This window comes from Serinus canaria, chromosome 2, assembly GCF_022539315.1.
Source record: "Serinus canaria isolate serCan28SL12 chromosome 2, serCan2020, whole genome shotgun sequence".
NCBI classification, from domain to species: domain Eukaryota; kingdom Metazoa; phylum Chordata; class Aves; order Passeriformes; family Fringillidae; genus Serinus; species Serinus canaria.
Window position 1 is genome coordinate 62,000,322 of NC_066315.1, and position 12,354 is coordinate 62,012,675.

The 12,354-nt window shown below is 36.3% G+C and overlaps 1 protein-coding gene across 3 annotated transcripts in view; it reads right to left on the reverse strand.

Moving 5' to 3' along the window:
- Window positions 1–12,354, reverse strand: part of KDM1B (lysine demethylase 1B) — a 27,670-nt gene continuing 15,316 nt past the window's right edge. For all 3 annotated transcript variants that reach the window (XM_050970381.1, XM_009093901.4, XM_018918295.3), the window contains 9 exons: window positions 12,105–12,276; window positions 11,162–11,289; window positions 9,569–9,700; window positions 9,102–9,176; window positions 8,083–8,199; window positions 7,102–7,227; window positions 5,525–5,647; window positions 3,453–3,605; window positions 1–2,896 (listed from right to left, as the gene is read on the reverse strand). In XM_050970381.1, the coding sequence (XP_050826338.1) occupies window positions 2,813–2,896; window positions 3,453–3,605; window positions 5,525–5,647; window positions 7,102–7,227; window positions 8,083–8,199; window positions 9,102–9,176; window positions 9,569–9,700; window positions 11,162–11,289; window positions 12,105–12,276 (1,110 nt within the window). In that variant the 3' untranslated portion in view covers window positions 1–2,812. The remainder of the gene's footprint in view (window positions 2,897–3,452; window positions 3,606–5,524; window positions 5,648–7,101; window positions 7,228–8,082; window positions 8,200–9,101; window positions 9,177–9,568; window positions 9,701–11,161; window positions 11,290–12,104; window positions 12,277–12,354) is intronic.

Below are 12,354 nucleotides of genomic sequence, written 5' to 3' on the forward strand. Positions count from 1 at the left end.
TCCCATGGATACTTTCCAGTTTTATTCTGCTGCCATAACATAGTCACACAGAAGAACTGAAGTGTAACAGGTCATGCTCTGCATTCAAATCTTTTTAATAACATTTAAACAAACCTACTCAAAGAAAACATTCCCCAGTTCTTTATTTGAGGGAATAAATTAAGCACAAAAGAAAAAATACATACATGCTTGAAATAAATTTTAACACAGATATTAAAAAAAATTTGGGCAACATTAAAGAATGAAGTCTCAGAACCAGCCTGATGTTCTTACATATTTCAAATGAACGTAAATTAAAGTGGAACATACTTACTCCTCAAACTTCAGTGCAGCACAAAACAGTTTTAAGTGCCCTGGCACCAAAACAGTATACAAATAATTAGTAAACTAGGCCATTGGTAAATTTACCATTTGTTATCAGTTTTTCTAATGCTGTAAGCGTGCATTATCTAAAGCCAAATGTGATAGTATTTCTTCATGTCCATCTCTCTTCTCTCAAATACAGCATTTGTCTAGCTGCAAAGATGTAGCCAAACTGAAAACCCCACGTACAAATTAACAGAATGACATCAAGCGTGTTCATACAAACTTTGGACTGGAGAAATGGATGCTGAGCTAAACTTTCCAGACAATGCCTACCTGAAATGTGACATGTTTGTATCTGTTACTAAGCCGACTGAAGTTTTTAAGCAAGGTTAGCTGAAGCAGCCATTGAATATAAGGTTTTGGGCTTGTAGTAATTAGCTTTTTTCCCCACCCCTAGAAGCTCCTCTTCTAATAATTTGTCATACATGATAAAGTGGGAAAGAAGCTTGGAACTCAAACAAATATACATAGCTCTCAATCTTTGCTAGTTATGCCATAAGTTGGCCTGTAATATATGAAATTAACAAAGTGCAAATGACTGCCAAAAGCAAAATTTGATGTCCTGATTTTTTTTTATCATCAGAAGGCCTTGTCTTGCTTCTTGCAGCCTTCAAATTGCAATTTAATAATTGGAAATACTTTAAAACTGTACATACCAGTATTTATGTAGAGGAAAATCATGAACAGTTACACTCTTCCTATTAGTCCATATAACTCAGCTTTAAGAAGCAGAACAGAATATATATCTGAAAAACATCTAGTTATATAAACATCTTCACCTTGTAAATTAGAGATTAAATAAAGGGTTTTAACAATATCATACCTACTCTAAAACCAAAATACTACATATTTGAAAAGAAGAATTGCATTTATTCAGTAGGACCCTGCTGGTGTTCAAAGCCAGGTTGAACAAGGCCTTGAGCAACCTGGTCTAGGGTGAGGTGTCCGTGCCCATGGCAGGGGGCATTGGGACTGGATGATTGTTAAGGTCCATTCCAACCCCTTAACATCCTATGATTTTTCTTAAGGTTGCCTGTTGTTTATTTCCAAGGATGCAGCTTTAAGGAAATAAGCACTGTATCATTCTTAGATGAAGGGATTAATAAAAGAGAAAATGCATGAGAATGGGGCAAGATAGAGTAAGTGCTTATGTTCATTTCAGAAATCATAACATCTATGCAGCCAAGTTACAGAGAAGGTGTGGGAGAAGAGATCTAAAAGTGGATTTTTTTTTTTCATTAATACCAATATAGTGGAACAGTATTACAATAGGTATCCTATCCCAGTCACATCTCTGTTATTTCTGTTAAAAATATTTTCCTCTCCGTCCCATGAAAAAGCTACTAGGTAGATGTCTAGCTGGTACTGAATTACTTTCTCAAGTTGTTTTTAATAATACTTTCATAATAAAAGAAAAAAAAAACTTCAAGTCAAAGTGCAAGCCACCTTGTTTCAGCCCTTCATAAGAATGTTAATATTTTTGCTCATTCATCTTCACTTATTTTTTAATATAAAACTTCAATGAGCTATTAGGAACTTATAGTCCTGCACCCCTCACTGTACAGTCAAATCAGCAGATACTTCCTCTATTCAGGCCAAATGAATCTGGAAGTTTCTTTTCAAAATAATCATAGCAATATGGTATTTTTAAGCTATCCTGTTACTACAGAAGCAATGAGCAAATCTAAACTCTTAGCCTATCATTGTAACAAGAATTTCTCTGAATAAGTAGCAGAGATATTTCAAAGTTTTTTAAGTAAGCTAGAAGTTAATTTTTCAAGTTTTGATCAGCTACAATAACCTTTCTATGATTGCACTGTAAACTGTTCCAGCTCTCTTATTTAAAGGAACAAACTTCATATCCCAAAGCCCACTTAGTGGATGCTAAGAATATGAAAAAATATTATAGAAAAGGTTAATTGGAAAAAGTGATAGTTGAATTCCTTCCTACATTAAGCCTAGATTTTTTCTAGGCTATTCAGGCTCTTGGAAGCCAGTTTGAACTCCTATGAGCATAATCAACCTGAGAAGCACAGTTAGTGGAAAATTCCCGTATCATTACTAACTGCCAGCATTTTTAATGCTGTATGTTAACTTAGTCTTGTTTTAATCTGACCTTCTGAAATGAAGGTTCACAATAGCATGACTTGAGCCATACAGAAGAGGACTCTTGACAAAAGTTCTCTTAGTTAAGCTGTGGCCGACAATTCCAATGTCACTCCTGCTAGTAATACCTTAGCTGGAAAAAAGCCCCCAACAATATGTATCATCAGGGCCTAAAAATGGGGTGGGGGAGAAAGAGGAAAAGGAAGATGAAGACTTTATCTTCAGGTACCATATACTATTCAAGTACCATGTAGGAAAAAGGCAGCAATAGGAAACTTGAAGATAGTTTTACCCACAGAAATCAATTAAAAATATATCTATAAACACAAAATTTCAGTACTTAAAATGCTGCTATTTTGCTGGCTTCTCGAACCCCACTCAAGTAAGCTCCTGTAACAGTTTGAGGAAAGTGCCTATTTGTGGCCTGTATCCAAAAAAAAAAAAAAGAGAAAGAAAAAAAGTCAATTATTTCTAAAACTAATAGTACAAAATTTTAGTTTATAAGATCAGTTTTGTTTTCCTTAAGCATATACCGACATTTTTAAAAGCCATGGGGAAACTCCTTAGTAAGAACATTTAAGGAAACACTCAAGATTTTTAGCAACTTCAAAACTTGCAAGCAAGTCAGCTGCAGAAGTAGCAGTCAGTTCTCCTATCTGCACTTCAGTGGGACAGGTTAAGTTCTGCCCCAGTACAGAATGCATCCTACACCACCATGGTGCATTTGTTATGTTACCCACAAGTGGAGTAACAGACAATTTGACTAAAAATTAATTTTACTCCTGACCTGAAATATTTGGCACACTTCCCATGCCCAGTAATGATATGAATAGAGAGGGTTCTGTGAAAAAAATTATTAGCATATTTATATAACAATGTTTATATACTACCTCTACATTAATGATGTTGGGTAACAAGAGATGATCTTCCATAAGAAACTGCTCCCAGTAGCCCTAATCAATGGTAACAAAGATACTTACCTCACCAGCAAAAAAAACTTTTCCTTGTATGTCTTCAGCTATCATGTCGTAAGCTTCGCCACTGCCCCCGGTTTTCACAAAGCTGTACGCCATCTGCAGCCAAGGGTCATTGCTCCATCGAGTAACAAAAAACTTCACTGGCTCAGGAACCTCCTGCAACCAAAACAGAAGTTAAGCACTGCAAAGAGGAGTTCAGAATTGCACAGCTTTTTCTCAAACTGTTTCTAGTAATCTTTGGAGTATTTAGTATTATTAAGATACAGATTAGATCACATTCCAGAATTAAATTCCTTTTTTTTTTTATTACAGTACTAACCACAAAAATAATTTTAATTGCTAAACTGGCCTGATGCCTGAAATATCACAGCTGCACTATTCTGAATGCAACAGATCTGCATATTGTAATACACCTAGAAGTACACAAAAAAAAAAAATCCCCTTAAAATACATATATGCATACTCTTGTAAACAATTACAACATTGATATTGTTCAACATGTACACATGTATAATGTAAGCAATTTTTGTCTTGGTTAGGCATAATGCTTGTTACATCTCAAAATTCAATTTTCATTTTGGAGATAATTTTATTCCAATGGATCAATAAGATTATTTATCTAAGATCAGAAAATGACCTGTCTTGAAAACTAGGTTCAGAGAGAAAATAAAAACCAGGAAGTCAGGGTCTCGCTGAGCCACAACAAGTAATATTATGTATTCTTTGTCACATTGCAGAATGCAAATTCCAAAGATTTCTACCAAAAAGAGCCTGAGTAACACTTGTATTAGGCTTAATCAACTACAGCTGTGTCTTACTCTGGAAGAGCTCAGGACAAGTAAACAGAAGTAGTTCTGCTTGCCTCTTGCACAAGGTCTGCTATCAAAAGATAAATTCCATTCAGGCAGCACATGAGAAACTCAAGCTCAAGCAATCAAATCAAGGACCAGCCAAATATGACAAGTTGTAGGGATGTCCCAGAAGTAGCTCTGGTACACCCTGAAGCTGAAAATCCCACTGCATCATCCTCAGGTGACTGAAATTCACAACTGCTGTAAACCATGGAGACAGCCAGGAAAATCACTCTTCTGGACCAGAGTGGCACTTAAACCAAAGACCCATTTGCTACATTTTCATGAGATCAAGATACAGGTATGTAAACCTCCACTGCATGTGGTTCTAATAACAATAAAGCCATTACCTAGCTTATGTTTCTAGGAATAGTTGAGCTTTCAGATACTGAAATTCTTCCAAGATAATTAATCCTAACATTTGAACCATCAGTAAAACTTGAGAGATCACCCCTGAACACAATCATTCCTGGGTATCTAACTGTTTGAAGTAAATTAATTGAGGCATTATTGTCTCTAGAGTGGTATGCAAATAACATTGCTAAGTGATACTGTTTTACTTGCCCTAGATTTCCCTGACTTTCCTATTAGTTTTTATCCTAATGATGATCTGAAGGAAGGAAAAAAGGTAGAAATTTTTGTCTAGGGTTTTTTTACATTCAGGATGTAGGACCCTTGCTAGATCATTTTGCCCATACCTCCATCCCAAGACAGCTGAGAAAGGGTTGTTAGTCAGTAGAAGAGAAATGGATTGGATTGGTTTGGAGGTGTTGTAATTTCAGTTGCCTTGGCATGGCAGAAGGTAGAAATCAATCAAATTCATTGAGTTTAAAGATCCTACCATATATTAGAAGTGGTGATGACCAAAAAAAAAGTGACAACTAAGTATGAAGTATGTTTTGTGCTACTTGCCTGAAGTACTGCTTTTAATTTTGCTTTTTAAAAGCATTTTAAAGGATGGTAGTTCATTTCTATTTTTCAGTTATATACTACTGTCCTTCAGAGAGATCTAAGGTATTTCAATATACATTTTTCACCCAAAAGACCAAAAATTGTGATTTTTAGTATGTCGCAAAGAAAACCTATTCCCTGAAACTGACAAGAAAAGAAAAATAGTTTTAAATGTCAAAGGTCTGACTATACGTCATGAAGTACTACACTTGAAAACTTTATTCTGGTGACAAGTTAATTCATGTCTTAATGAAAGAGGCTTGCTTCTCTTACCTGCTCCTTAAACAGCTCTCGGAGTACAGTCATACACTGTTGCAGTACTTGTTGATCATCTAAATTCTTAATGCTTGTCACAGCATCTCCGGTGACTACTGACATTAAAATGCTTTCTTTGCCCTAAAAACAAGACCTTATTAAGTATTTCATAAACAGTCTCTTTTCATTGGTATTGCAAAGGTATTTTCAGCTGCAAAGCAACTGTTGTTCTTGAGAAAAGTGAGTTAGATTCCTGGAACAAAGGGTGCATATTCTACAGTAATTATGTTCAAATTACTACATCTTCTGATGTCTTGTTCACAGATCTGTTAGAGCCAGCCCCTTTTACTACTTGCTGAATTCACTGAAAACTTCCTATCTACCTACTTAAAGGCTGTACCACAAAAAAATTACATTGATAGTGTTATTCTTTGTGCACCCTCTTAAGCTTCAGTTTTGTGCTAAACTTTCACCTCAGCTGTACTCCATGTCCAAAATGTGGTGACAGAGAGAGTCTAAATACTAGTTAGATATGGTTTTGATTAGACCAATACTGGGTTCTTACCAGCAGATTTTGGACCAAGAAGTGAAAGGTCATGTCTACTGGTATTTCCTTCTACCTCATGATATCTGCTACCATGCAGAAGTTGTAGAGGTGAAGTGGTGAGTAGGGAAGATCACACAGGTTCTGAGTGCCTTTGAAGCACTCTGCCTCTCTTGTTTATGTGAGGCAATAATTCTTCTGTTACTAACTTTGATAACTAGTAGAGAATAGCTATCAAGAAAATTAGGCATTATATGAAGGGTCTCTGGACAACACCAGCACACTGAAACTCTTGTAGCATGAGCTTAAGAGTATTGGAGAGAACTCATTTAAGCAAAGTTGTATACAGGCACAAATCAGGCAGTAACAGAGCACAAACGTCACAGGATGGTCTCCTTTTGGAGTGAGACATCAGGTTACAAAATGGCCTTTTAATTGCTGCCAAGTAGTAAGCAGCAGCTGTTGTAAAAGTACAAAGAGGTACAACATAAATGTGTAATGTATCTGCTTGAAACTGGCAGGCAAGAGAAATGTGATGTCAATCCACTGGTTTCAATTTGCTTTGAAATTCATGAGTATGAAACTGACCCTACAGATCTCAGTTTCATGCAGAACTTGGTGTTTGTCTTTTCCTACTATTCCAAACAATTATTCAGACTACTGCAAGCCAGTAAGCATTAGTAAGTCAGCATGATCTTTTAAACTGGATTTTTAGCTGATTTAATAAGGGAATAGAGTCCTAAACTGGAAGTAGCCTTTTTCCCACATTAGCAGGTTTATAGTAAAGTATTACAGACTTGTCTTCAGTAGAGATTGAGAATGTACTTGCTTGTATATTAGTCTGTATCTGAACAATGGAAAACATTCCCATTTATTACAACAAAATATTGATGAGCTTTATCTAGATAAATAACACTGCTTCCACTACTTTTAATACCTGCAGATGGGGGGTGGGAAGAAGAAAAATTTTGTTGTTTAGTAATTATTGCACCTAGATTTCAAACTGAATTTATGAAGGGCCAAGAGAAAACACAGTTGGCATATATCATACCTCTGGATCCATGTCATAGAAGACACTAAAGAGCCCACGTTGGCTGGAATTGGGGGGAACATGACCAAAAAAATCAGCTCCTTGAATTTTACTGTCCCAAAATCTATATGGAAACTGCAAGGCAATCTAGAAAGATAGAGAAAAAATGGAATTTAAGCATTTAATACCACAAAACTCATCAGAGGATTTGGTATATGTTCTTCTAATGCAATTTCCTGTTTCCACTCATTTAGACACAGCTCTTCCTATGAGTGGGTCTCAACAGAGAATAAATGAACCTGTCCTCCAAGGGGGACAGGCAAAGAAAAAAAAATGTACTGATATCATAAATTGCAAGTGCACAGAATATTAAATCCACAATGGAAGTAATTGTGTAAAATGCTCAAGTAATTCAGCAGATTTTTTTTAAAACCTAATGTGTAACTTACATGAGAGGCATCCTCTATTTGGAGTTTCTTAATCTTGTCTTTAAATTTCAACATTGTCATAATCCTTTCTCTGGCATTACTTTGTTGCTGCTTTGTTCTAAGCACACATCTTACTGGGGAGCTTTTCAGGAGAGGCTGTGTTTTTGTATTGGGAAAGGGTGGGAGATTTTACACTGGTCCAACACACAACTTTCAGTATTCTTTGCAAATACTTTATGAATTTACTAGGTTAAAATGAGTTGAAATAAGCACATTATTGGAATTCTGAAAGATCCAAGACCACCATGAATCTAAATTAATAACAAAATATTTAAGCCATGAAATTCTTCTGCGAACAGTTTCTTTAAAAACGCCATTAGGTTGTGAAATCTAAGAAACAGAAATACATGTGATCCCTGAGAATATTTTGCTCTCCTGGGCTACTGTATACAAGTAAAGCATAAATGTATGTTTATGCATCATACACCCTGATAAATACACTGCAAAAGCAGCAGAGACCAAACAGCCAATGTTTCTATGAAAAGAAAATTAAAGATAATACAAAATCACTTACTTTCTCAATGACTCCTGCTCCCAAACTATTAATGGCTTTAATTTTTTTTTCTGACAGTGGAGGATTAAACTGAATGGCATTTTTCTGAAGAAGGGCCAGTGGTACAGTCACTAATACCTGAAAGAAATAGCTACAATCACAACAGTACCAAGACCTGAATACAGCACTTAAACCTCACAGCATCCTCCTAACTGTGAATTATGCTAGTAAGACTTGGATTATGCTAGTGGGGTGCAGCATAATAACGCACCAGACATTTCTAGATTAGTGTCTGGTTTTAGTTCCCATTAATGGGAAACGCATACCTTACATTCAGGTGAGAATAATCCCACAGCTCACTGATTTTAAGTCATAGTCTGATGAACTGCTTGTATAACAGTGGCTAACCATGCTACCAAATACTTCAGTAAATGATAGTCAATGGCTCTCAGATTAACTAAACTGTCTGTTTGAAATGAGAGATAGAAAGTCAGTGATTTGGTTTGGTTTGAATTCCTTCAGAGATTCCTTCTCTTTAAAATACACTCAGTAATACTGTTGATGTCAATCCAATTGTTATCAAGTTTATGTATCATTTTAAATATGACTGAAAGCTAAATTACTCAGCATGAAGAAGGTGGAGATACAAGGAATAAGAGAGACTGAGAAATAGCAGCTGTCAAATCCTGGAAATTTTAACATGATACACATGCTAAGGGGGGTAAAGCTGAGCAGGGAATGGAACTAGATAACATAAATGTCACTTCAAAGGCCAGATAAAAATCTATTTGCTTCACATTTTTAGTACTACCCTTTTAGTCCTTAGTTTTTCAAATCAACTCATACTCAAATCTCAAGCATGCTCACCAAAAATTAGGCTCTAGGACACCCAGATAAAGGCCACTAAAATATATGAGTATTCATCTTTGAATGGGAAAAAATGGACTAAATGGACTAGTATTCTGAGACAAAGAAAAGAAAAAAAAAGGACATGTACTGTGTGTTCTCTAAAATCCTTAGTCTTGAAGTATACTTGGTACCTTTTGTGTTGTCCACACTGTTCCATCTGCAGTAGTGATCTGCACTTCTTCACCAGAATAGTCAATACTCTGAACCTATTGAAAGACACATTGAGAGAGTGTACTACAAAGTGTACATATGCAATGCAAATTCCAGCAAGAATAGCTAAAATAGCACTTGTCAGCAATCTAAAAAGTGAATAACACTAATTTCCAGAGAAATTCTGAAAGACAAAAAATAGCCTTCATGAAGCCGAAAAAGAAAAATCATCATGATTCTAACATGTGCGATCATATAATAATGTTTAAGTACTGATAGTCCTCAGAGAGAATTTCAGAAATTTTGAAATTGTCCTCTTGGTTCTTTTTAAAGACAAGCTGAAGCAGTCACAGGCACAGATTCGCCTGGTCCCAAAGAATACAAATACATGACTGGGTGTTTCAAAGCAATCCAAGACAGGCACTGCATCAATGTTTTCCAGACTCACTGGGAAATTCAGCCGGATGTCCAGCCCTTCTGCCAACTTATCAATCACAGTTGAATATCCCACAGTTAGAAGAGTGTGATCTCCAGCAAACTGGGCAAAAAATTCATTGTGGTCCCATGAGCGTGCAGATACCTGTGAACAGAACATAACTGGCTTTTTCTACTGGTGAGGGGACATGGGTACTGTGAAAAGTTCCACAGTTTAGAAGAAGCCACCATAATCCCTTTGCAACTAGGAAAAAAAAAAAGTGTATCAACAGAATTTATGGCAATGCTGACAAAATCAAAATTTTGTCAGCTTATTTACCTAATGCCAGTATATAACATATGAATTGCTGGATTAAGAAAAGTCATAATAGAGGTTGGTCACTAGCAGGGAATTTATGGTTCTGCTTAGTAGAGAAAACAAGGAAAATAGTACAAAAATCCAGGTGAATTGCAGTGTATTTATTTCAGTTGACTGTATCTAGCAAAGTAATCCAATTTTACAGCCTTAGGATTTCATATAAAACTGGAAATAGCTTATTTCCCAACACAAAGAGGAAAATAAGACACAAAAAACCCCAACTTGATGGAATTTTTCTGTCACTTTGGACGTTGTTCCAAGATACCTTTCATTGACTTTGTCCTCTAGCTCCTGCAACCTTACAGTTAATAAAACAGTAGTATTTTCACTATGCAATTGCCACTTAGAAGTGAAAAATCTGAAACAATTCTCAAACTACTATTCAGATGCCAATTCCTATAATTGCAAATGCGTAAAATCAATCATATTTTTATTTCAAAATTGAAGGTAAGGTAGATTTTTGCATCTTTCTTAATTTCCCTGGGCACTCATGGAATATGAAAATTTGACCTATCAAAATATTTTCCAGTGACTGCTCTGGTATAGCATTGTCTTGCAGATTTTTGTTATGTTCTTTTGTGCTTCTCAGTTCAGATTTGTGCATCTACACATATCAGTCAGCTGTCCCGCTGCTGTAGTGCAATTGACACTAAATGTCTTTAAATGTAGCAACAGGACTGAGTAAACAACGCACTGCCAACAACATGATACTTTTGAATTTCCTGGAGCTGCTTGGCTAAAACTAAAGTCAGGAGGGCAGCCAAGTATCAGGTAGCCAAGAGAGTACCTATGAGTGGTGATCTGGGGCTCACCACCAGCAGGTTGGAACACTTCAGGAGTCAAATGCCTTTATTCTCAAGATACATTGCAGGGTAGAGAAATACCTCAGTTTCTAAACAGAGCTGAGAAGCAGAAGTCACACCCAGCATCTGAGGAGTAACTCTCCTGTGAATCCTATCACCCAGCATGTCAGCAAAATGCCTGGCTCCCTTCTAACCATCTACTCTCAACTTCTACTTAAAGAGCATCTCACTGGAAGCACATCAGGAGCTCCCATCAGATTAAATAAGGCAGCGTTGGAGTCAGTGTCTCAGTGCTTTCAATCAACAGGTTATGGGTGTAGGAATAGTCAGGATAGCTGATTCTTCCTCAAGGGCCATAGAATGGATCGGGTGATTTCTCAATGTTACTTCTGACTCTGTCTTCTGTGAAGCTCAGTCACTTCAGAATACAGCTGTCAAAACCCACCTGAGAGAGATTGCTGCCGCAGGCATATTCCAAATTACTGAGATGGAACTGTAGTACTTTTTCTTCCAGCTCACTGAACTGGATACCAGACTCCTGAATAAAGGCTTTATAGATCTCTTGTATTTTTTCTGTGAAAAAACACATTTAAATTAAGAATATATGACAATTTGTCAGAAGTGCTACTGCATTTCAACATGCTGTTCCCTGGATCACAGGATTTTCATGCTTATTGCTAATTTGTACCAAGATGTTTTTCTTCTCATAGGAAAAAAAGAAAAACAAAACTTCAAGATCTTTTCAGTGATAAAATATAACTTTGTTCTTTACTCACAAGTTTCTGAGTGACACAGTAGAGAAATTAATTGTTTAGCTATCATCAATGTAGAGTTGAAGATTTTAGGTAAAATACACTTTAAGATAATGAAGGATCCGTGCAAATAAATCCTGACTAATTTTTACAGAATCAAAGAACTGAGAAATTTGATCTAGGGTTCATGGAAGAACATAGGAGTTACTAATTCTGTCTTACAGAATCTATGCTGAAGAGATTTGGGAGGCAGACATTTCTGAGCAAGTTTATTTTTTGCTGTTGAGTGTGCAAGCTGTGAGTGTGGTGGGAGGTGTTACCAAAGGAGATGGGACTATTCTTGCCAGCAGAAGGCTTTGATCAGGCTTTTTTTTAGGCAGATTAGTCAAAAAGCATAAGAGCTAAGTCTAGCATGGCCTGCTTCAGCCAGAAGCAAGTCTTTTGAACTGCTAGTGACACTAGTTATACTGAAAAAGCTACCTCATGAAAACAAGAACAATATCAGAAATATCTATTGGATTTAAGGTCAGATGGACAGCCACAGACTTCTAAACATATCTGATGTAAGAGCCAATTTAATATAGAACTTTATGAACACAGCCAACATCTTCACTTTACAATACATGTCTCACTTACCACCAAGAGGAACATCTTGATGTTGGGTTTTATCTTTTCTCCACTCAGAGACGACATCTAAGATGGCATTGAAATGAAAGTCCATACGTTTATCAATAGTGGGATCTGTTATCCTTCCACCTTCCTGGATCAAGTCACATTTCTCCCCTAGTTTGTGCATTTTAATGCCAAGCTTAAGAAAAAGACATTTTATTGCTTTTTTAAGTATAGAAAAACTACAGCACCCAGCCTGCTCAAAGTTACTTAACCT